We start from the raw sequence: 22,848 nt of genomic DNA, 5'->3' as shown, positions 1-22,848 counted from the left end.
GGCTGCTTGAGTGTGAAAGAGTCCCATGCATTCACGTTGGGGTGTTGATATTCTCCACAGTAAAGTGACTGGAAAAAAGGAGCCAGGGCCCGATACACCTGGTCCTTCAATCATTCTCTGCCACAGGCCCTTTGCCTCTCACCCAGTAGGCTGCTTTCCACACTTCCCCCCACCCCCCAGCTTGAGAGCAGTCTGTCCTCGAAAGCTGCCCCTGGAGGCCCTAAGGCATTCTCCTCAGTGGTTTGTTCCTGCCCTAACTATAAGTTGGTCCCAGCCCTTCAGGGGCCACAGCTGGTGACGCACAAGGATCACTCTTGGCAGGGCTCAGGGGAATATATGAGGGGCCCAGGATTGAACCCTGGTCTGCCATGTGCAAGGGAAGCACCCTACCTGCTGCTCTATCACTCCAACCCCCAAATACCTTTTCTCTTGCATCTCATAGTGGCAGCCCATTCTTTTTTTTTTGCTTTTTGGTCACACCTGGTGATGCACAGGAGTTACTCCTGGTTCTGCACTCAGGAATCACCCCTGGCGGTGCTCAGGGGACCATATGGGATGCTGGGAATCGAACCCGGGTCGGCTGCGTGCAAGGCAAACGCCCTATCCACTGTGCTATTGCTCCAGCCCCCAGTGGCAGCCCATTCTGAGGCAAATATTTCAAGGCAGCCTGCAGGAGCTCCCTGCTCCACTTCACCTCCAGGCTCCCCAATGTTCCACCATTGATTCCAGGGAAAGTCGTTTTACTGTGTTTTGTTCTGTTTTGTTTGCCTGCAGAAACACAGCTCTCTAAAGTGTCTCATCTACCATGAAAAACAACCCTTTGCGGTTGGAGGTCTTAAGGCACTCCTGTTGAACTTTTAACCCTGATAACTTGCAAAATAATTCCTTCTGCTCAAGCCAAATCTTCATGTCTTTGGTGTCATTGTCTTCGGTCCAGCCAGACATTGGATTCTTTTTTTGAGGTAGCGAGATTGGCACGGGAGCAGATGGCCAAGTGTCATTTCTCCGTTATCATCATTGTCCTTGTGAAGCAGCCAGGCTGTGCTTGGGACTGTCTAGATGCTGCTGTCCACATCTATGCAGCCTAGCCCCAGCAAAAGAAGTAATTCATAGAAGAAAAACCAAAAATATGTACTGTGCAGGTAAAACTCCCCTGACCCCATTGTGGGGAAAGGAAGCTTGGTCCTGACAGCTCTGACTATTCTAAATGGCACCGTTCTCCACAGTTTTGATGGTTCATAAAGTCCGCTTTTTCCCCTACTGTCAGCTCCCTCACCACCCCCAAAATTAGGAAACATCTTTATTCAAGATTAGAGCTCATTCAAACCAATCCAGGGCTCAAGAAGGGCAGCAGAGCAGTTTCCTTAGGGGAAATCTTTTCCCCTGTTGCTCTTCTGGAAAGTAGCACAGTGCTCAGAGTATCTGTGTTTTGTGGGGATTTTTTTGAGTTTTGGGGCCACACTCAGCAATGCTCAGCAGTTACTACTGACTCTGCACTCAGGAATTACTCCTGGCGGTGCTTATGGGACCATGGGGCGGGAGCGGGGGGAGACGGGGGAATGAACCCGGGTTGGCTGGGTGTAAGGCAAGTGCCTTAGTCACTATACTATGTCTCTGACCCCGAAGCTGTGTGTCTTGAGTAGTATTTCCTGCTCCACAGCGCTTGTGGATCCCTTCTTCTCCAATGGCATCTGTATAGACCTGCTCCCAATGTTGTAAAATGACATTTCTGAACTGTTCAGCTTGTGAAACAGCCCTAATACTTGATATCTTCTCTTGGGGGAGGTCTCAAAAGGAATGATTCCATGGGTCTCCAGGTTTCTCACAATCCAGAGATGGCCAGGGAGCCAACTCGTTTCCTCAACCATGGAACCGGAAGCCTGGGATTAAGTGGTCTCCCTCTGCACCCCACTCTGACCCCTAGCTCTGATGTCTTCTGATATCATCCTGAAGGCTCTTTACTGGACCCACCATCCCCATCCTCCTCCCCAATGATTTTGCACCTCCCCCATGATCACAAGGTGGCATAGAACCCCTTGCTTTCATGACATGACATAGATATTGCTGCTCTGGCTAAACCAATTGTGCCTCTGGCCTATGATTCTGGAGGCTATTCTCCGGGTACAGGCCTAATCCGTAATCAGCCTGGCAAGGGCACACAAGCTGGAAGTTCACACCTAGCAGGCAGTGATGATACAAAGACCCATTAGGACCTGGTTCAAACAGTAGACAAGAGTGGCCTGACATTTGCCAATGTGCTCTGTGATTTTTATTGTTATTATTATTGCTTTGGGGTCATACCCAGCTGTACTCAGGACTTATTCCTGGCTCTGTGCTCAGGGATCACTCCTGGGGGTGCTTGGGGGACCAGATGGGATGCCCAGATGCAACTATAGTCAGCCGCATGCAAGGCAAGTACCCTGCCCACTGTGGTATCTTCAGCCCCCAAGCTCTGTGATTTTAGGATGGGTTAATAATGTCTCTTATCTGGACACCCTTATGTTCAGAGCAGCAATAACAATAATTCACATTGTTCAATATTAGCTTATAGGTTCTAAACATGCAAACAGCTTCCTCTATTGATGTATCTATATAACTATGAGCCTCTGTTTGCCCCCATAGTTATAAATGAGAAAAACGGGAACACAGAGAAGTTAAGCTCTTTGCTCAAGCTGACATAGGAACTTGGGATTTAAAAGCAGGCAGTATTGGGGTTGGAGAGACAGTACAGCGGGTAAGATGTTTGGCTTGTACGTGATTGACTTCACTTCCATCCTCAGCACCACATAGGGTCCTACCTAGCAACACCAGGGGTACTCTTGGGCACAGAGCCAGGAGTAAGCCCTGAGTCCCGTTCTGTGTGGCCCAGAAAACCCAAAAGAAAATTTAATGTAGTGTAGGGTATATGGTTACAATAGTGTTAAACTTCATTGATAGCAGATTCCTGTAGCCATATGGGTTCTTCACTCTTATGCTCACAACTCTAATTACAGCAACTTCCTGGTCACCCAGAGTTGGTGCACTGATTATGGATTAATTGTCTTGCAATCCAAAGCCAAGCACTTCTCTGCTCTAGGGCTCTCAGGAAGTTATGGCCCCATCTTCTGCATGTCTGTTCTTGGACTGCATGTATGACGGTGCATGATTTATTACTTCCTAGTTGAGACTTTATGCCTGTGGTGCTTTGCAGTGGATGTCCTATTAAGCGGGCAGGCCAGGAGGATTCCAAGGCTCCGACACAATATACTAAGGTTGCTCTTCTGAAGCACAAAACATTTTTAACCAGGGTTGGGCAGGAGAGCTTGGACAGAGGATAAGGTGCCTACTCTGCATGCAGCTAACCCTGCCTTGATCTCTGGTACCATATATGGTCCCCCCAAGTACCACCAGAAGTGATTCCTTAGTGCAGAGCCAGAAGTGTCCCCTAAGTAGTATCAGGAAGGATCTCCCTCGCTAGCAGAAGATATTAGTGAAGGCAATCTTAGTGTTGGTTTATCTTTTGCTTTGTACTTTTTGTTTGTTTTGGTTTGAGGGCTAAACCCTGTGGTCGACAGAGGGCAGCCACATCCAACACAAGAGTCTGCACCTCTGTACTCCATCTTTAGCCCACCAGTAGTGACATTTTCCTAATCTCTTCCTGTCCCTTTTAGGTTGAAGTTTACCATGCCTCAACTCTTGGGGCTGGTGGAAAAAAGAGAACTAACCTCTCCCTGTGTCTGCCCCAGAAGCCACCCCTCAAAAGAGGACCGTTTAAAAGGAGTTGCCATGTGGAGCCCAGAAGGAAACTGAGAATTACTGTACAGAGGAGAGCCTTCAGGGGGTACCAGGAAACATGCCTTAGGTCCTTGGTGGCATAATTTGTCTCCAAGTGATAGGAATAGATTATATCTCTTTATGGGGTTCCAGTTACCTCTAGAATATTCTGAAGGTGAGAGTTCTCTAAAAGATCTAACCCCCTTTAAAACACACTGAGTATCAATAAAGTGATATTCACAGAATAATATTAGGTTGCAAAACATTTCAGTATCCAGGGACTGGAGAGATAGTATAGTGGGTAAGGTGGATGTTAGCCAAGTTCAACCCCAGGCATCACAAAGGAGCACCGCCAGGAGTGATCCCTAACTACAGAGCCAGGACTAAGCCCTGAGCACTGTGGGTTGGGTTGTGACTCTAAAAACAAACAAAATTTCAAGGGCAACTGTAAACTGCCCAACTTTTCACGCTACCAGTCAATTGAATGGACTATGGATGAAGGCTGGTAACTACTGGGCATAAAAGATGAAATTTCACATCTTATTAAAGAATGCCACTTTCTCTCTGTTTGCAGAAGTCCTTTGATTTATGTACTCTGGAGCCTTCTGGGCTCTGGGAAGGAATAGAGCTAGATTTCTTGTGAAAGGAGTAAATAGCACCAGAATTTATTGCGTTAAGGATCCTAGGTTGGCTGAGGATTTGCAGACATTAGAAACCTTTCATTCCTTTGCAACGATAAAGAAAGTATCAGTATCCTGTTTTGCCAAAGAAGGAAGAGAAAAATGACAGAGAAAAACATCCTTCTGTTTAATGAGGACCTATTTCTGCTCCACTGGGTGTTCCCCCATAATATACACAGGTTAACTGTCAGTTAAACAGAAGGAAAAAATTAGTTCCTTAAGGTGTTAATTAAGGTATTACTTTATATACACTGAATTGCTTCTTTAGGTAAGGTGTGAAAAATAGCAGAAACCCTGTAAGAATTAAGAGCTTATTTGGTGATTTTGAGTCCTTCAGCCTCTTCTGAGTTGTTTTTTTATGTCTAGGAAATATTTTCACTGAATGATTATGTTATGTATTTTTTTCTCTTTGTTGGTTTTGGGCCATGCATGGCAGTGCTCAGGATTTTTAACTCAACTCTGCTCAGGAAGCACTCCTGGTAGGGGTGGAGGGGGCCCTATATGGTGCTCGGTACCAAACTTGGTTTACCCACATGCAAGGTAAATGTGTCAGTCCCTGTACTATCTCTCTAGCACTAACGTGGTTATATTCTGCTGAGGAATCCAGTCAATCGATTTCCAATCCCAGTGAAAGTTTTGGTGGGCTCAGTGATCAGCAGACTCCTCAGGATCGCTTCTCCTGGGTTTCTCAAGAGAACTAAACCTAGTCCTGAACCCGCTGCTTCAACTAAAAGGGGGAAGGATGAGGCACCCACTTCATCTGGGTATTCCTCATATTATGAAGACAATTGAAATCATCGGGGATGCCACTTTAGGTAACCCACTCTAAGCAAATGTGACAGGTCACTCTTCCTGAGAAAGCTAGGAAGCTCCCAAGACTGTTGTGACCAATATACCCAAACCTATGCATGTAAATGAGTTCCCACCGACTTCAAAGTTGTCCCTGTCCAAGTCCCTCAATTCTTTTATGAGTTGCTATCACTGCTGACCACAGCATTTGAGGAACTCCTCTTTGAGGACTGCTACTATGAGTCCCAAGAAAAACAGTTAAGACAGCAGCTCAGGGACTTGGAGGAATTCAAGCCCATTGTAGGCATGTTTGCCTTTGATTCAGTTAACTCCACTTGTGTTTTGCCTGTGTTCATGTATTGATGTGGTTTGATCTGAAAGTCATCCTCCATGTTTTGCCCCAGCTACTTATGCATCTTGAGAGGATCTGGGACGTTGGTTAGACATCATTAACTAGGAAAAAGACCAGGCTTTTCGCATGAAGTTCAATGTCATAGAGACACTGCTGTTTCCAGAGCTTCCTTAGGATCACCAGCCACGTTTCTTTTTTTCTACCACTTATCACTGTTCTAAGAAAGAGGTGTGTACAAGTTGCACATTCCACAAAATATGGAGCTAAACTACAGGTATAGCAACATGTTTGTTTCTATGGATTTGGGCTAAGAATTTGTTTCTTTTCTTAAATTAACTTTTTATTGATCATTTTTATGACCTTGTGCAATTTTTTGGCCTCCTTCCATTAAAAAATGGGTTTTCTATTTATTTCTCCTTTGAATAGTGGCAGGGAAAACCTGTTTTGGCCTTTCATGAAACAGTGGCCTTTAAAGAAAATAAATGTTGGCCCAGAGTGATTGTGCAGAGGTTAAGGTGCTTGCCTTGCATGTGTCCAACCTATTTCAGTCCCAAGCACTGCACATGATCACAAGGAGAGATCTGTAAGCACCACCACTGGGCTGTTAGCTCAGGCCAGGTCCCTGGGCTTTTTCTGGAGGCAGTCGATGTCCTTCAGGTTTCTGGAAGAGTGCAAAATGTTCAGACTTGCTCTTGTGAGTTCACTGGCTTGCTCGTACTCTAGCTATGCCTTAGATATCTAAGAGGTTTTAGTTGGGGGCGAGAGATAGTACAGTGGGTAGAATGTTTGCCTTGCATGTGGAAGACCTGAGTTCAGTCACCTGCACCACATATGGTCTCTGATCACTGCCAGAAGTGATCCCTGAGCACAGAACCAGGAGTAAGTTCTGAGCACCTCCATGTGTGACCCCAAAACCAAAACAAAACAGAAACAAATGAGGTTTTTGTACATTGACATCCTGTGTGCCTAGGACGGTGTTTCTCAAACTGCAGCCTGCAGGTGCCTTTGGAGTCCCAGGTGGGCTTGCTAAAATACAGATTGCTGCACTCAATCATCCAATTTCTGTTTTGGTAGGAGCCCCCAAGATTATACATATGTGCCAAGTTGCTAAGTGATGCCGGAGCTGCTTTTTCATTGGCCTTAATCTGAGTCCCACCTTCTTTAACTTGTTCATAGAGGTAGAAGTCCTGGGGGTGTGCCCCAGCACAAGGATGAAAAAAGTACAGGCTCTGGAGTCCAGGAAAATTAGGTTCAAGCCTGTGTGGTTCTGTGTAATTATCAGACTGCTCCTGGGTCGAATCACATTTCGTTGAATCCTTTTTTTTCTTCTTCCTTTTCTTAGGTGGGGAGGTTGGGACCACATCTGGTGGTACTCAAGGTTTACTCCTGGCTCTGTGCTCAGTGCTCATTCCTGGCCATGCTTGGGAAACCCTATCTGGTGCCAGGCCAGCCATCTTCAAGACAAGCACGTTAATCCCTGTAGTATCTCTCTGATCCAAAGTCTCAATTGTTTCATCCTAGAAATGGAAATAATCATATCTGATTAGCTATAATGTTGGGAGCTAGGCACAAATATCCCTAGTGGAATAAAGTGCCTGCTCTCAGTAGCCCACTTTGTCAATATTATAGGATGATCAGCAATACTATTTGCCCTGCATGAGGATTACTGAGTTCGTTCAGGCCTGGCTTATGATAGCATCCTTAGTAATCAGACACAGAGCCAGGGACTGCTGAAAATATAGGCCTTCAGCTTAGAAATTGTCCTTGCAGTTAGACTGATGAAGGCTCTTGATAGTGTGTGGTTTGTGGGCAGATCTTTCCCTTTGTCAGGCTCTTGCTTTCCCCACCATGAAGGGTTTGGATAGTTTCACTCCTGTATTGATAACTAGAGCCAACAAACTGGCAAGAAACGTTCCTAGGGGGCTGAAGCGATAGCACAGCAGGTAGGGCATTTGCCTTGATGCGGCTAACCCGGGTTCAATTCCCAGCATCCCATATGGTCCCCTGAGCACCACCAGTAGTAATTCCTGAGTGCATGAGCCAGGAGTAACCCCTGTGCATCGCTGGGTGTCACCCAAAAAGAAAAAGAAAAAAAGAAACACTCCTAGACTCAGTGGAAATTGTAGTGATTCCCAGAGGGAAGGTGGTAGTAATGAAAAGAGGGAACTTTTTTTTATGGTGGGTAGTGCTGGAACTTTGGTTGTGTGTGTAAGTAGTGACAATGACATATAGTGGTGTGAAGCAGAACCCTGAAGTTCAGCAATATCATCAACCAAAGATAAACCAATGTAAGAAAGGGGAAAATAATACAATTTTAAATCAAGTGGAGGGTTGGACTAAGATTATTTGCCATCTTCAAATCTTTTTCTTGTACTGGCATATTTAGGATTTGGCGACTTAGAACTTTATTATTTATTTCAGGATAAAGGCCCTCCCGTTGATTTGCTCGAGCGGGCCCAGTAACGTCTCCATTGGAGACTTTGTTGTTACTGTGTTTGGCATATCGAATACTCTCGGTAGCTTGCCGGGCTCTCCGAGAGGGGCGGAGGAATCGAACCTGGGTCGGCCATGTTGGCCGCTTGTAAGGCGAACGCCCTACCGCTGTGCTATCGCTCCAGCCAGGATAACTGGTACAAAATGAAAAAGAAAATTACAAATGGTTCTTGTTTGTATCCACTTGTTTCAAATATCTTTAAACTTTTCAACCTTCTTTAATATTGAATTGCTGCACAGAAAGTCGGGAACAACTGCTAAATATAACTAGCTCTCCTGCATAGCTAGATCTCCTTAGGATGTTCCATCACAAGTGTAAAGTGGTACATCTGTTATTTAATAGTGACATCTAGTGGCTTTTCCTTATCATGAAAAAGATGCATTTTAGCATATCTCGAGCTCTGCCGCTTTTGCCACACACTTTAATTCGACGATCTTTTATTAATCATTTGCTTCATGTCAAACATTGTATCAGGCCCTGATGAGCATACACTGATAAATGACACGCTGTCCCTGCCTCCTGCCTTCCAAGAGTTTACAGGCCAATGGGGGAAGTAGACAATCACTAGATAATAGCAGCACATAGTGAAAAATGCTGCAATGGGAGAACACCAGGACATTTGAAACTGAGAAATAGCTAGACAGTTGAATCTTCCAGGAAGGTCAAGGAAGGTGCCGTGGAGGAAGCAATCTTTGAATTGGGTTTTGAAGGATTTTTTCAGATAACCTACAAAGGATAGATAGAAGACATTTCAAAGAATGGTCATGCCATTGCTAGTGACCAATTTGGAAGGTTCAGATGAATTTTATATACCCAGGGCTTAGAATATAAGGAAAGGTTTCTTCCTTTTGATGTTTTGCATCAGATCATTCTTTGTCAATATTATAGGATGATCAGCAATACTAAGAACACCTGTCCCCTCGTTTATGATGACCAAAATTGCTCTAGATAATGCCAGATATTCCCGAGTCAGGATAAGCGAGAGAAAGAGATAAAAGGCATTCATGGCTAAGAAAGACTTGTGGAGGGACCTTGATAGAAATAAGCCTAAAGAGAATGGATACTGGCTTCTAGGTTCCACATGGTTGTATCTAACATGTGGAATAACTTTGACTTCTGTTTTCTTTTTAACATTTCTTATGGATTTAGGGGGTCACACTGGGTTGTTTGTAGGGCTTACACCTGGCTTGGCTCTGTGTTCAGGGATCACTACTGATGGTGCTGGGGGATCATATTCAGTTGCAGGGATCAAACCCAAGTTGACTGCATGCAAGGCAAAAATCTTGATACCTACATTGTCTCTTTGGCCTTTGTTTTTGTTGTGTATCCTTACCTGGTTCAGGGCTTACTTCTGGCTCTGCGCTCAGGGATGTCTCCTCAGGTTTGATCCCTCGCCAGGGATCAAACTTGTGGTTGGCTACCTACAAGGCGGGTGTCTTAATCCCTGTACTATCTCTCCTACCAGAAGTTTGGACTTTATGTCATAGTTTAGGGAGCCATTGACAGATCTTAACTGGGGAATGATAGGGTAGATATTTGTCTTAGTGCTGTATGAAACCAAAGGCATGGAGTGGATCAACACACTGTTGCAGGATCCAGTAGATAAAATCCTGCCTCCAGGCAGTGGTGGGAAAGGATGCATTTGAGACCTATTACGAACTAGAATCTGGAGCCATGGAGCTAGGTCAGTGGTCTAGGATTGTGCTTTGCATGCGCAGGACTTGAGTTCAATCCCTGGCACTGTATGACGTACCAGGTGTTGCCAGGTGTGACCCTGCAGGCTCCTGAGCAACCAGGGTCTGAGTAGCTCCATGTTCTTAGGACAGAGCATTGAACTGCTTGGCCTGGTTGAATGACTATTACCGGAAGTGACCTGCAGGCTCTCTGAGTACTGCTTGAGAGGTCTCAAAAAAAGCAAAACAAGAACTAGAATCAGTAAAACTGGGGAAAGTTCAGCCCTTGGAGAGACATGTCAAGGGTAACCCTCAGGTTTCCTGCTTGAACAATTCTTTCATTGGCTACTGTTTCCATAATCACTTATCAATAAGAGGTAAGTGTTGGACTAGAGTCGTGGAAGATGCATCGCACTGTCATTTGCCTTTAAAGGCATAGAGCTATGCAGAGGGAGCAGAAAACAGCCATCAAATTAGCCAAATAACTGAGAAGTAATCAGAGTCTGATGTAAAGATATGTCAGTTGGTGACCTGAATTCAGTGCAACAACCACAAGATACTTCTGTCCAATTGCTACTAACTAATCACTGTCACTGCATCACTGTCATCCCATTGTTCATCGATTTACTCGAGTGGGTGCCAGTAACGTCTCTATTTCTCCCAGCCCTGAGATTTTATTTATTTATGGGGGGGTTCATGTAATCTTAATTTCATTGATCACAAATCACAAATCACTCAGATTTGGGCCGAGCATCCTCCACCCAGATCCTCCAAATTCCAGTAGGCGGGGGTCACACCCACCAACTGGCCCCCTGGCGCCGTGTAATCCCATCAGCGGCCAAGACTCAGAGACTATAAAAACCAGATCCTGGAAGAGAAGAGTGCAGTCTTCTTAATTTCATTACTGTATTAAAATTATTTCTTCTACATATCTCAGCAGCCTCTTATTTATGTTTATTTATTATGACAAATCATATATATGTGTGTTTGTACATACATATACATACATACATATACCCAACATATATTTATGATTTTTGCTTTATATGACTTTCTTAAGTCAAATGGGAAAAAGTTACAAACAAAACTATTCTTTATTTATAGTGTTAGAATTTTCTTCTTATGAACTTAATTTTTATCTTTTTTTAAAATTTTTATTAGTGAGACACCATGAGGTACAGTTGTAGACTTACAAATTTTCGTGCTTGGATTTCAATTATACAATGATCAAACACCCATCCCTCCACCAGTGCCCATTTTCCACCACGGATCCCAGTATCCCTTCCACCCCCCATCCCCCCACCCCACTCTGCCTCTGTGGCAGGGCATTCTCTTTTGTCCTCTCTCTCCTTTTGGGTGATGTGGTTTGCAAAAGAGGCAATGAGTGGCAATCATGTTTTATCTATAGTCTACTTTCAGCATGCTTCTCCCATCCTGGGAGGATCCTCCCAACACCCTTTATTTGGTGCTCCCTTCTCTATCTGAGTTCCCTTTTCCCCTAGCATGTGTGGCTGGCCTCAAAGCCATGGAGCAAAATTCCTGGTACTAATCTCGGCCACTCTTGGGTGTTAGTCTCCTATTTTTTTACTTTATGTTCCCCAGATGAATGCAATCTTTCTATGTCTATCCCTCTCTTTCTGACTCATTTCGCTTAAGATGATACTTTCCATGTAGTACCACTTGTATGTAAATTTCATTACTTCATCTTTTCTAACAGCTACATAGTACTCCATTGTCTAAATGTACCAAAGTTTCTTTAACCAGTCATCTGTTCTCGCAGCCCTGAGATTTTAGCAGGCTCTTCTTACCCATCTTTTCCCAACAATTGGAGGCTCTTTCAGGGTCAGGGGAATGAGACTTGTTGTCATTACTGTTTTTGGCATATCGAACACGCCACAGGGATCTTGCCAGGCTCTGCCTGTCCCTGGCACACTATCCGTTACAGCACCATGAAGTGGAGGTCAGAGGACCAGAGTCTCACAGAACTAGTAACTAAAAGATGTTAAATTGTGATTTCACCATGAGTTTGGCTTACTTATTGAAAACTGAGTGAGTGCATTCAGCAGTACCCTTCAGGTTTACATCAGCATGAAGGAAGCTTTCCAGCAGCTGTTACAGACCTGCTCTCACCTGCATCTTATCCCGTTTTAATCAAGGCCTAGATATGGGCATTGCCAAGAGGGATAAGATATGATGGAGATACTGGGGACATACAATCAGAAGCCAGATGTGTTATGACAAGTTTCGATTTACTCTAAGAAGAAGACATTAAACAGGACCATAAACAAACATTTCCATTCTGGACCAAAGTAGATTGGGTTTTTAAATGGCATGTGTGTAAAAGAATGAAAGAACATACTTGTCTCTGAGTCCACTGTGGGGCCTGTCTGCCAAGGAGATGGATGTGGCATGAGGCCACATGAGGAGAAACGGATCAAGGAAGAGTAACATGACAGACAGGCTGTCTGTCCTTGTTACTTGTCAAACCATCCTGGCAGGCCTTGTTCCAACAATGTGGAATACATTCAGATATGAACAAGAGGGACTTGAAGCATATTGAGAATAGTTGAAAACCTTATTTAGCACATAGAAGGGAATCCTGAGGTAGTTCAACACTATCTGCAAATGTCTGAAGCCACGTGAGTGAAATTTAAAGCTGATGCCTTAATAGACACTGAAGCTACCAATTTTTTTGACCACCTCATGTCTTTATCATCACTGTCACTGTTCTCTTGTTGTTTATTCATTTGCTTGAGTGGGCCCAGTAACATTGTGTGACTTGTTACTGTGTTTGGCATATCAAATACATCACGGGTAGCTTGCCAGGCTTTGCCGTGCGGGCGAAATACTCTCAGTAGCTTGCCGGGCTCTCAGAGGGGCGTAGGAATCGAACTGATAACACAGCAGGTAGGGCACTTGCCTTGCATGCAGCCAACCCGGGCCGACCCAGGCTTGATTCCTCCGCCCTTCTCGGAGAGCCCGGCAAGCTACCGAGGAAATCACGCCTGCATGGCAAAGCCTGGCAAGCTACCCGTGACATATTCGATATGCCAAAAACAGTAACAACAAGTCTCACAATAGATATGTTACTGGTGCCCGCTCTAGCAAATTGATGAACAGTGGGATGACAGTGCTACAGTGTAATTTTTATGACAAACCAGAGAAATCACTATCTGAGGGCTAGAGCTCACCTAACTCTCTTTTTGGATGTACCATGATAAAGAGACTTGCTCCTGGGTCTTCTTCCAGCCCTCCTTCTTTGTCTCCCATGCCAGTAAAGTCTTATTGGGTGTTTTGGATTTATTTCTTCTGTCTCTCTCTCTCTCTCTCTCCAAAAAGTTGAAATACAGTTCTTGTTGGCTCGTTTTCTCTTTCTCTGTCTCTCTCTCTCTTATCCCCCAGGGCCTCACACAGGCAAGGCATGTGCTCTACTGCTGAACAGCATCTCTGCCAAACCCCAACCAAGCCTTGTGAATTGTATTTAGCAAATATTTTCTAGTCTCCTGCTTTTGTCTTGTCTTATGCATCCCCGCCCCCAACTAGTTTCGCTAATTCCATCACCACCCCTGGGACAGTGTTGTTTCTAAAATGCATCTTGTATTGTCATAACCCTGCATAAAATTCTTAAAGGGCCTCCATGTTGTTTACAAAATAAATCTGTTACATTGTAAATTTGCTGTGAATCAGTAGAAGGTAGGAAAGCTTTAAAAATTAAGTTTAGGGGCTGGAGCATAGCACAGCGGGTAGGGCATTTGCCTTGCACATGACCAACCTGGGTTTAATTCCCAGCATCCCATGTGGTCCCCTGAGCACTGCCAGGAGTGCATGAGCCAGGAATAACCCCTGTGCATAGCCAGATGTGACCCCAAAAGCAAAATAAAAATAAAAAATAAAAATAAATTAAGTTTAAATTCTTTTTGTTTGGGGGCCACACCCAGCAGTGCTCAGGGCTTACTCCTGACTCTGTACTCAGGAATCATTCCTGGCAGGGCTCAACTGACCATATGTGGTGCCCAGGCTCAAACCCAGGTTAATCACATGCAAGGAAAGCACCCTACCCATTGTACTATCATCCGGCTCTAGTTTTAATTCTCTAACATGTTGACACCAGTGTGTACCGCCAGTGGCTCACAGTTGAATGTGGCTAAATGAACCCAAATTCCAGCACCAGTGTCACCATGTTAATATGGCATCTGAGACCTTCTACAGCTAGTTTCCTGGCTGTCTGTTTATCCATAATTCCTGCCATTACTGTTCCTAGTTGTCTCTTCACTACTTAATTCCTGCCACTATTAGTTCCCAGGAAAACGTTTTCAGAGCTCCTCCTCCACATACTACCACTACTTTATGTCTTGTGCTCACCTTTCTGCTTCATATTCCATTTCTCTCTTATTGCCTCACCTAAGTCTTCCTTGTTCAAAGTCAAACTACAGAAACTCTTCTCTCATTAAGCTAAACTGAGCATCATATCAAGGCGTTTTCTTGGTGCCTTCTTTTTACTCCAGTCCTTAATGCCATACTATACTGTGTTCTCTTTAGATTCCCTCCTCTTATCCCTGTCAGCATCTCTCAGGCCTGTGTCCATGTTACCATGGGCCAACTGAAGGGTGTTGCCATGTTTCTGTGCCTGATTGCCTTCCTATCAGGTTGGGTTTTCACCACCCTAGCTGTTATGTGGGAAGACTTCAACAACTCTTTAGTCAAATAACAATTTGGGAGGCAATTGTTATTTGACTAAATAACACAGTAGGTAATTTGGGAGTTCAGTGAACACTACTGGAGACACATGCTTTAGGAGCTCTTCCTTTGTTTTTTATTTATTTATTTTATTTAGTGAAACACCATGAGGTACAGTTGTAGACTTACAAACTTTCGTGCTTGGGTTTCAGTTATACAGTGATCGAATACCCATCCCCCCACCAGTACCCATTCTCCACCACTAATGATCCCAGTAACCCTCCCACCCTCCCACCCATTCCTCCCCATCCCGCCCCACCTTTGTGGCAGGGCATTCCCTTTTGCTCTCTCTTTCCTTTAGGGCATTGTGGTTTGTAATAGAGGTATTGAGTGGCCATCGTTTTCAGTCTGTAGTCTACTTTCAGCACGCATCTTGCATCCCGAGCGAATCCTCCAAACATCCTTTACTTGGTGTTCCCTTCTCTGTTTGAGCTGCCTTTTCTCCAAGCATGTGCTTCCGACTTCCAAGCCGTGGAGCAGACCTCCTGGTACTTATCTCAACTATTCTTGGGAGCTCGTCTCCCATTCTGTTACTTTATGTACCCCAGATGAGTACAGTCTTTTTATGTCTGTCCCTCTATTTCTGGCTCATTTCACTTAGCATGATACTTTCCATGTAGAATCACTTGTATGTAAATTTCATGACTTTGTCTTTTCTAACAACTGCATAGTATTCCATTGTGTAGATGTACCAAAGTTTCTTTAACCAGTCATCTGTTCTTGGGCACTCAGGTTAGCAGATCTTTCTTTGTATCTCTTGGTTCATTTTTTTTCCCAAGAAGCATCAGGCATCTTCAGTTGAGGTCCCCTGGGTTTATTTCTCCCTAGGAGAAGAGTACTCTTGGGAATCACTGAATTCCAGAGGTATTGTTCTCTGAATCTATGGTAACTATTATCACCAAGGCAGTGTGTGTGTGTGTGTGTGTGTTTGTGTGTGTGTGTAGATTGAAGTTACCAACATTGGAATACTATCATCTCATACAATCACCAACACACCTTCAGTTGTTTCTTGGTGACCTTCAGTTAAAAGTCACATGTCCTGGGGCTGGAAATATAGTATAGCACTGTAGCACTGTAGCACTGTCCTCCCATTGTTCATCGATTTGCTCGAGCGGGCCCAGTAATGTCTCTATTGTGAGACTTGTTGTTACTGTGTTTGGCATGTCAAATACGTCACGGGTAGCTTGCCAGGCTTTACCATGCGGACGAGACACTCTTGGCTAGTCTGAAAGTAGTGAGTGGTCACAAGGTCAACCTAAAGTCAATCTGCAGCAAACTATAGTATAACATGTAAGGAAATTAGTATAGCATGTAGATCTATGTACAGTAAATAGCCTTCTGTATAGCCAACTCGGGTTCAATCCCTGGCATCCCATATGGTCCTCTAAGCACTGCCAGAAGTTATTCCTGAGTACAGAACCCTGAGCATTGCCAGTTGTGCATACCTCTTTCCCTCAAAAAAAAAAAGTCACACATCCTTGGAGATGGGGATGTATCTCCATGGTAGAGTGTATGCATTACATGAATTTAAATTTGAATCTCGGAACCACCCCAAAAATGTCATTCATCCATAACCTGAGAGCTTTCTGAATGGCTTTCTGCCTCTCTGCATTGCTTCCTCTCTTTCCATGTGGGCAACAAAACATTGACCCTATCACTGACACTGGAGTTTTGGAATCACTCAACTCAAGAATTTTGGTAAAGACGTGCGTGGTGGTGATGCACTCTAGGATTTACCAGAAGAGGTCACTGTAGGCTTGAAGCAGTAAAATACACTAGTGCTGGAGGACTGGCAGCTAAGCATGAAGGTGACCCCGTTATGGGGGTTTTAAACATCCAGAAACCCCCATTATAATGCATACCTAGAAAATCTGGTTGAAAGATTAATCCAAATGTGTCACCAGACTTCATGAATTTTTTTCTGTCCCTAAGATGTTGCCTCAGGCCTAACATTTAAAGCCTCAGTAAATATGTACTAAATGAACAAAAGAAGGAATACCAAAGCCAAAGGGGAAGAAGGGGACCCATGGCACTAGTCACCTTTGTTGATGAAGGTCATGAATAGGACCCAAATCTGCTGCTAGGTAAAGCAATGAAAGAGATGAAGGTGGTCTTGGTGTCCTTTTCGTATTCACTCCTATCTGCTTCTCCTGTACCCATGCTTGTGTACTCCAGAATAGGGTATATAGGGATTAAGAAAACCATTGCATTCATCTGGGGAACATAAAGTAACAAAATATGAGACTAACACCCTAGAATAGCCGAGATAAGTACCAGGAGGAGTACTCCATTGCTTTGAGGACAGCCTCACATGCTAGGGGGAAAGGCAGCTCAGATAGAGAAGGGAGCACCAAATAAAGGGTTTTGGGAGGTTCCTCTCAGGATGGGAAATGCATGATGAGAGTAAACTATAGACCGAACAAGAGTGCCACTCAATGTCTCTTTTGCAAACCACAGCACTCAAAATGAGAAAGATAACAAAAGGGAATGCCCTGCCACAGAGGTAGGTTGGGATGGGGGGATAGGGGAAGGGAGGGATACTGGGACTGGTGGTGGTGGAGAATGGGCACTGGTGGAGGGATGGGTATTCGATCATTGTATAACTGAAACCCAAGCACAAAAATTTGTAAGTCTACAACTGTACTTCATGGTGTTTCACTAATAAAAATTTAAGAAAAAAAAAACCATTTCTGTGGCTTTTGCAAGGTACTTGGAAGATCACCCAGAGTCCTTATACAATGATGTAATGGTTTTTTTCATTCCCATCTTTTTCGTTACTCTTCACTAGAATACTGAATTGAATAAGAAATTAAAGGGTTATTGAGACTGAACTTTGTGCCACATACAGCGATCAAGGTACAAAACTGGAATGGACAGGATTAGTAATGGAATAGCCCAACACCCCTATCCTGGAAAACAGAGTATCAGTAGAAATACAAATAACATAGAAACAATGGGTGATGATTGTGGGCACTTTGGATCTGGTGAGCTGCAGGATTTTTGTATATAAATATCATAAACTTTAACACTATTGCTGCTACCTGATCTATAGTAATAATATATAAAGGAATACAAATAAGTAACTGAAATTCTGTATTAAAAGTCTTTCAACAAAAACTTCCTGTGGCCATGTTAGGATGGCGGCAGAAGATGACGTGATGACTGGTAGCCAGAGGTGGAACTTGGACTTAAGGGATGAATATGATTGTCTGCTTCAATTCAGATGGTCATGGCAGATAGAGGAAATACCAGTACAGAATAGAGCTATAGAAGATAGATCCCAGGGTCCTTGAGTTGCTCAAAACCCACGACTTGGGAGAAACGTTTTCTTAGACGATATCAGTCAATAGACTGAGCCTGTTGGCTGGTGAATTTGGTTCTCCCTGAATCTTCTGGCATGTGTCCAGAGCATGTAGTTGCCTCAGATGGGAATGAATACATTTCAGAAAAGCTACATGCCATAACCTAGTTTTCCTTTGGGAAAACAGAGACTCATAATCACTCCTTATTATTTGGTTCCTTCCACTGCAAGCCCTTCTATGACCTCATCCTGAGAACCTGAGTAGCCCCAGAACCTGAGTAGAACCTAGTTTCTTATTAAAAGCATAGCCCCAGAGTCATTTCACCTCTTGAATCTACCTGATCACACCATCAACCCTGATGCTTCTGCGAGGTAGTGTATGTGTTTGTACCTGATGTGTATGGGTATCTGGATGATCCACATTAGCTAATCTGTTAATCCAAAAGAGATGAGCTATACAGCAAAGCCTCCATACTTGCTGACATTTTTGTGTTCTTTAAATAGGTAAATAAAGGGGAACTTAACTGATGGAATGGGCACTGGTGAAGGAACGGTTGTTGGAGCACTGTAAGACTGAAACCCAATTACAAACAATTTTGTAATTGTGCATCTCACTGTGATTCAGTATTTTTGAAAAGAAATGATAGAGTTGGGCATAGGGAGATATTATAAGGGGTAGGGTGCCTTGCCTTGCATAGCTGATCCCTGGCACTTTATATGGTTCTCTGAGCCCCATCAGAAGTGATTCCTGAACACAGGTACAAATAAAAGCCTGAGTATGGCCCCAAATCTCCATATAAATGAATAAGAAGAACTGATAGAGTTAACTTGCCTATACTAAGAATATTTTCATGTGAATGAAGGCTGAAACCAAGGTAGTCGCTTGTGTATTTGTGCCATTGGCAGCTACCGTGTGTTTTAGTGGGTGACTCACCACAATGTTTATTTCTGGAAGCTTTGAGCTGCTCTGCCTACTATTTTCACATTCCTATTTCATAACATATGAGCTGTGATGTTATGACAACAGCCAGAACCAAAACCATCCTATCAGATACTCTTTCAACCAGGTTTTGTTCTTAAATAAGATATCCTGATTATACTGGTTATTGCAAGACTGCTGTTGGTATATGTAGTAAGGACAAATTAAATGTGAGCTTACTTCCTAACTCCATCTCATTTCCAAAAACTTGCTTGTTTCCACTACATCTTCACTTAATGATCACTTCACGTGGACATGCAGTGGGGGGTAGGAAATAAAATGGTTATCTACTTAGTACACAGTCATTTGAGGTCACTGGAAAGATTTTGTCCTTGTTTGGAAAAGGAGGAACAGAGGGGATTGGGGAAGAGGGAGTGAAGAATGACTAAGCTGATATCCTGGGTCTAAACCTTTCATACCTGCCTGAATACATTGCCAGCAAATTGGGTGAAGAAAAAAAGGTGTTTGATTAGGCTAGGAGGACTCTAATTGAGGACTGCAACATAGTTCACGGAACAGATGCCACAAGATCGCCATCATTTCCTTCCATTACCTTCCTTCATGGCCAATCAATATCACTTATTCCAAGAAACTCCCTGACTCCACTTATGTTACTCAAATATCCCTGACAATTGATCTTTGTCCTCTGTCTTTAGGAATTTCCACTACATCACTATCCTCCGAGATCCGGTATCCCGGTACTTGAGTGAGTGGCGGCATGTCCAGAGAGGAGCGACATGGAAAGCATCCCTGCATGTCTGCGATGGAAGACCACCAACATCTGAAGAGCTGCCCAGCTGCTACAGTGGCGATGACTGGTCTGGCTGCCCCCTGAAAGAGTTCATGGACTGTCCCTATAATCTTGCCAACAACCGCCAAGTGCGCATGCTCTCTGACCTGACCTTAGTAGGCTGCTACAACCTCTCTGTCATGCCAGAAAAGCAAAGAAACAAGGTCCTCCTGGAAAGTGCTAAGTCGAATCTGAAGCACATGGCATTCTTTGGCCTCACTGAGTTTCAGCGGAAGACCCAGTATCTGTTTGAGAAAACCTTCAACATGAACTTTATTTCACCATTTACCCAATACAACACTACTAGGGCCTCTAGCGTAGAGATCAGTGAGGAAATCCAAAAGCGTATTGAGGGCCTAAATTTTCTGGATATGGAGCTGTATAGCTATGCGAAGGATCTCTTTCTGCAAAGGTATCAGTTTATGAGGCAGAAGGAGCATCAGGAAGCTAGGCGGAAGCGTCAGGAGCAACGCAAATTTCTGAAGGGAAGGTTCCTTCAGACCCACTTCCTGCGCCAGAGCCAGGGCCAGAGCCTGACTCCGAGTCAGAATAAGAGTCAGAACCCCAATCCAAATGCTAATCGGAATGTGACGCAGAATCTGTTTCAGAATCTGATTCAGAATCTGACTCAGAGTTTGAGTCAGAATTTGAACCAGAAGAACCAGGCAAGACAGAAACCAAACCCAGGTCAAGAGCAGAGTGACAGCAGTAACGGTACCCATGACTACATAGGCAGTGTAGAGAACTGGCGTTAAAAAGCTCCCAAGGCTTCTCACACAGTTCTCCCAAAGCGCCAGTAAGAATATGGCAAAGCTTAAAAGATGAGTGTCTAAGTGTTTCATACTTTCTGGAAGTATGAAGTTAAAACGTTAAGAGGTTGCCTTTACAGTTGCCTTTCAATTTAGTGTTATACTGTGCGTGGATACAACAAATTTCAATATATAATTAAATTGTCTTCTTTTTCTTGGTTTGTTGGACTATTTACAAAATCCAAAAGCCAAACCAGACTCACCAGAAATTGCTGTTTTGATATTTTAAGAAGTTCTAAAATTAGTCACAGAGACAAAATGAAATCATAAAATGTGACCATTTAACTTAGCACTAAGAAATGGCTTTAAATTATTCATGAGACACAGTTAAAACTCCGTCTTGGAAGCAAACATTTCTTCCCGGGCTAAGCATGAGCATAAATATGAAAAAGCTCAAAGTCAACATGAAGCCTTTTATTTTCTTTGATTTTAAACCAGAAATCAATTTAAATGGAATAACAGCTGGTGGTTACATTTTCCCCAGCGGTAGAAAATAAGAAATTTCTCTCCCCAACATGAATAGGTATATGTAAAAATATTGGCTTTTCAAGTAAAACAGAACACAAAACTTGTTATTTAAGAGATGCTTAAGATTTTGAACTTATTTCTACCCTCTACCATTTAAAGGTTTTAAACAGGGTTTATCTCATGTTAAACAAAATGCTTTTTTTTCCAAGTAGAAAACCAATGTGAAGATCCAATTACCAGGCGCTTTCTGGGCACTGTAATTTCAACAGTTCTGAAATCTTTTTGGCGCTGCTTTTCTTCATCTTAAGGCTTCTCCGAGTTGTGCTCATTCCAAACTAACCCATTTGTAGAATCTTTCTTCATCATCTAAATGGTGTGTTATTGAAATTATTGTGATATATAATCCTGGATTAAAGTCAGGACTTTCTATAGAATTGTCTTATCAATGTTTGTGTAGTGAGGTCATTATCAAGAAGCTGTTGAACAAATAATGTGTCTAAAAATATTGCTGAAGTTATTCTTGGTCAGGTAGAATTGAACCTGAATGTGAACTATTATTTACTTTTTGTATATTTTTATCGTAATGATTCTAGTTAGGCGGGCTATATCTAGCCTATTTGTTCTTTTTTGTGTTGACAGATTGTAAACAATTGCAAGGGGAAATGGTAGAAAAAGAATTAGGATAGCCATAGTTATTCAGGAACACCAAAAACTGTACCTCAATACTTTGGGTTAACTCTTGACCAGGTTTGTATTAAGAAAGAACAGAAGGGAGTACTGTGCAGTGAGATGGAACATCTGGAGCCTATGCATTTAGAAAAGTGATTTAGGGCCTAGGATATCAGTTATGAAATAAGCAGAGTAAAAAGGAAGTATGTAACCCACTGTACGTCATGATTCTGAATGGTTTCCACTTTGTGGGTTTTGCTATACATTTGTAAGGGTTATACAAATCCTCTGGCTATCATTCAAAAAACTCCACTTGAAATAGCATTTATGTATTCAGGGGTGACATTCCTAATTAGAAGTGTGATGATAAAGTCACAGCTCACCCAGTTCACTCATTTGCATGATCTAGCTACATCTGTAATAATATGACCACAAACTGGGCGTGAATCTGAGTATTGGGTTATTTAGAAATCCTTTTTATTGACTCTGTGCTTGTATCAGTTTATCAAAGTTTTGTTTTGTCTAATAGTATTGCAGTCCTGGGAATTAGAAGAGAACAAGAGGGAAATAAAAATAAAATCAAACACACCTTGAAATCAAAGTATTTTAGAGTGAGACTATTTTGTGTACATTGTGTTTTTAAAATAAATATTCTCTAGTTCACTGTGGTATTTCAGTTTTGTTTAGTTTTAATTGATAATGTTTGCTCTTAAAACTGATATGTACTGTTGGAAAGCAGGACAAAACCTGAACCAGTGGAAAAGTTTATTCCAGAAAAGCATTTTGTATTATTGCTGTGGTGTGCATGGTTTGCAGACATTAAGTGCATTTTCTCTGTCAATACTGATTACTGTATATAGGGGATGTTATAAATATGCATTTTGTCATCAACATGTAAATCCCATGATTTCAACTGTAAACATCTGTCCAATGGTGTAGCTTTACAAACCATTCACTGATTTTTGTGTAATTTAATGATAGCTATGAAATAAAGTTTAAATTACAGGCTCTGAGTAATTTCGTGATTTTAAGATTTGCAGCAACTAGACATTATGACATTACAGACCAAATTTGCTTTTCTCAGGAGTTTCCTGTTTCCTTCTTGGCCACTGCATATGGAAATAAAATGCCCTATTGCAATCTTCCACATGAAAATAATCTTAACTTTGGGAAGCTTCCTTTAGGGAAGTTATGCTTGCTTTTAAAAGAAATTTTAAAAAACAGCAACAAAATCACAAATTAAAAGACAACAGTTGCCATGTCAGTTCTGACTGCTAGAACAAAATTCCATAAACTGGGTACCTCATCAACCATAGAAACATTTCACCCTGAAGGATCTGTAGGATGTCAGTTT

General features: G+C 42.8%; 1 protein-coding gene across 1 annotated transcript in view; it reads left to right on the top strand.

The window, feature by feature from the left end:
• HS6ST2 (heparan sulfate 6-O-sulfotransferase 2) overlaps positions 1 to 22,507 on the top strand; it is a 364,072-nt gene extending 341,565 nt beyond the window's left edge. The window contains exon 3 of the mRNA XM_056130176.1: positions 19,415 to 22,507. Within this exon, the coding sequence (XP_055986151.1) occupies positions 19,415 to 20,303 (889 nt within the window). The 3' untranslated portion in view covers positions 20,304 to 22,507. The remainder of the gene's footprint in view (positions 1 to 19,414) is intronic.
• Positions 22,508 to 22,848: the final 341 nt, after the last annotated feature.

The sequence above is a fragment of the Sorex fumeus genome, unplaced genomic scaffold (assembly GCF_029834395.1).
Source record: "Sorex fumeus unplaced genomic scaffold, SorFum_2.1 ptg000075l, whole genome shotgun sequence".
NCBI classification, from domain to species: domain Eukaryota; kingdom Metazoa; phylum Chordata; class Mammalia; order Eulipotyphla; family Soricidae; genus Sorex; species Sorex fumeus.
Note: the sequence above shows the minus strand (reverse complement) of the source record. Positions and strands in the feature narration are given on the sequence as shown.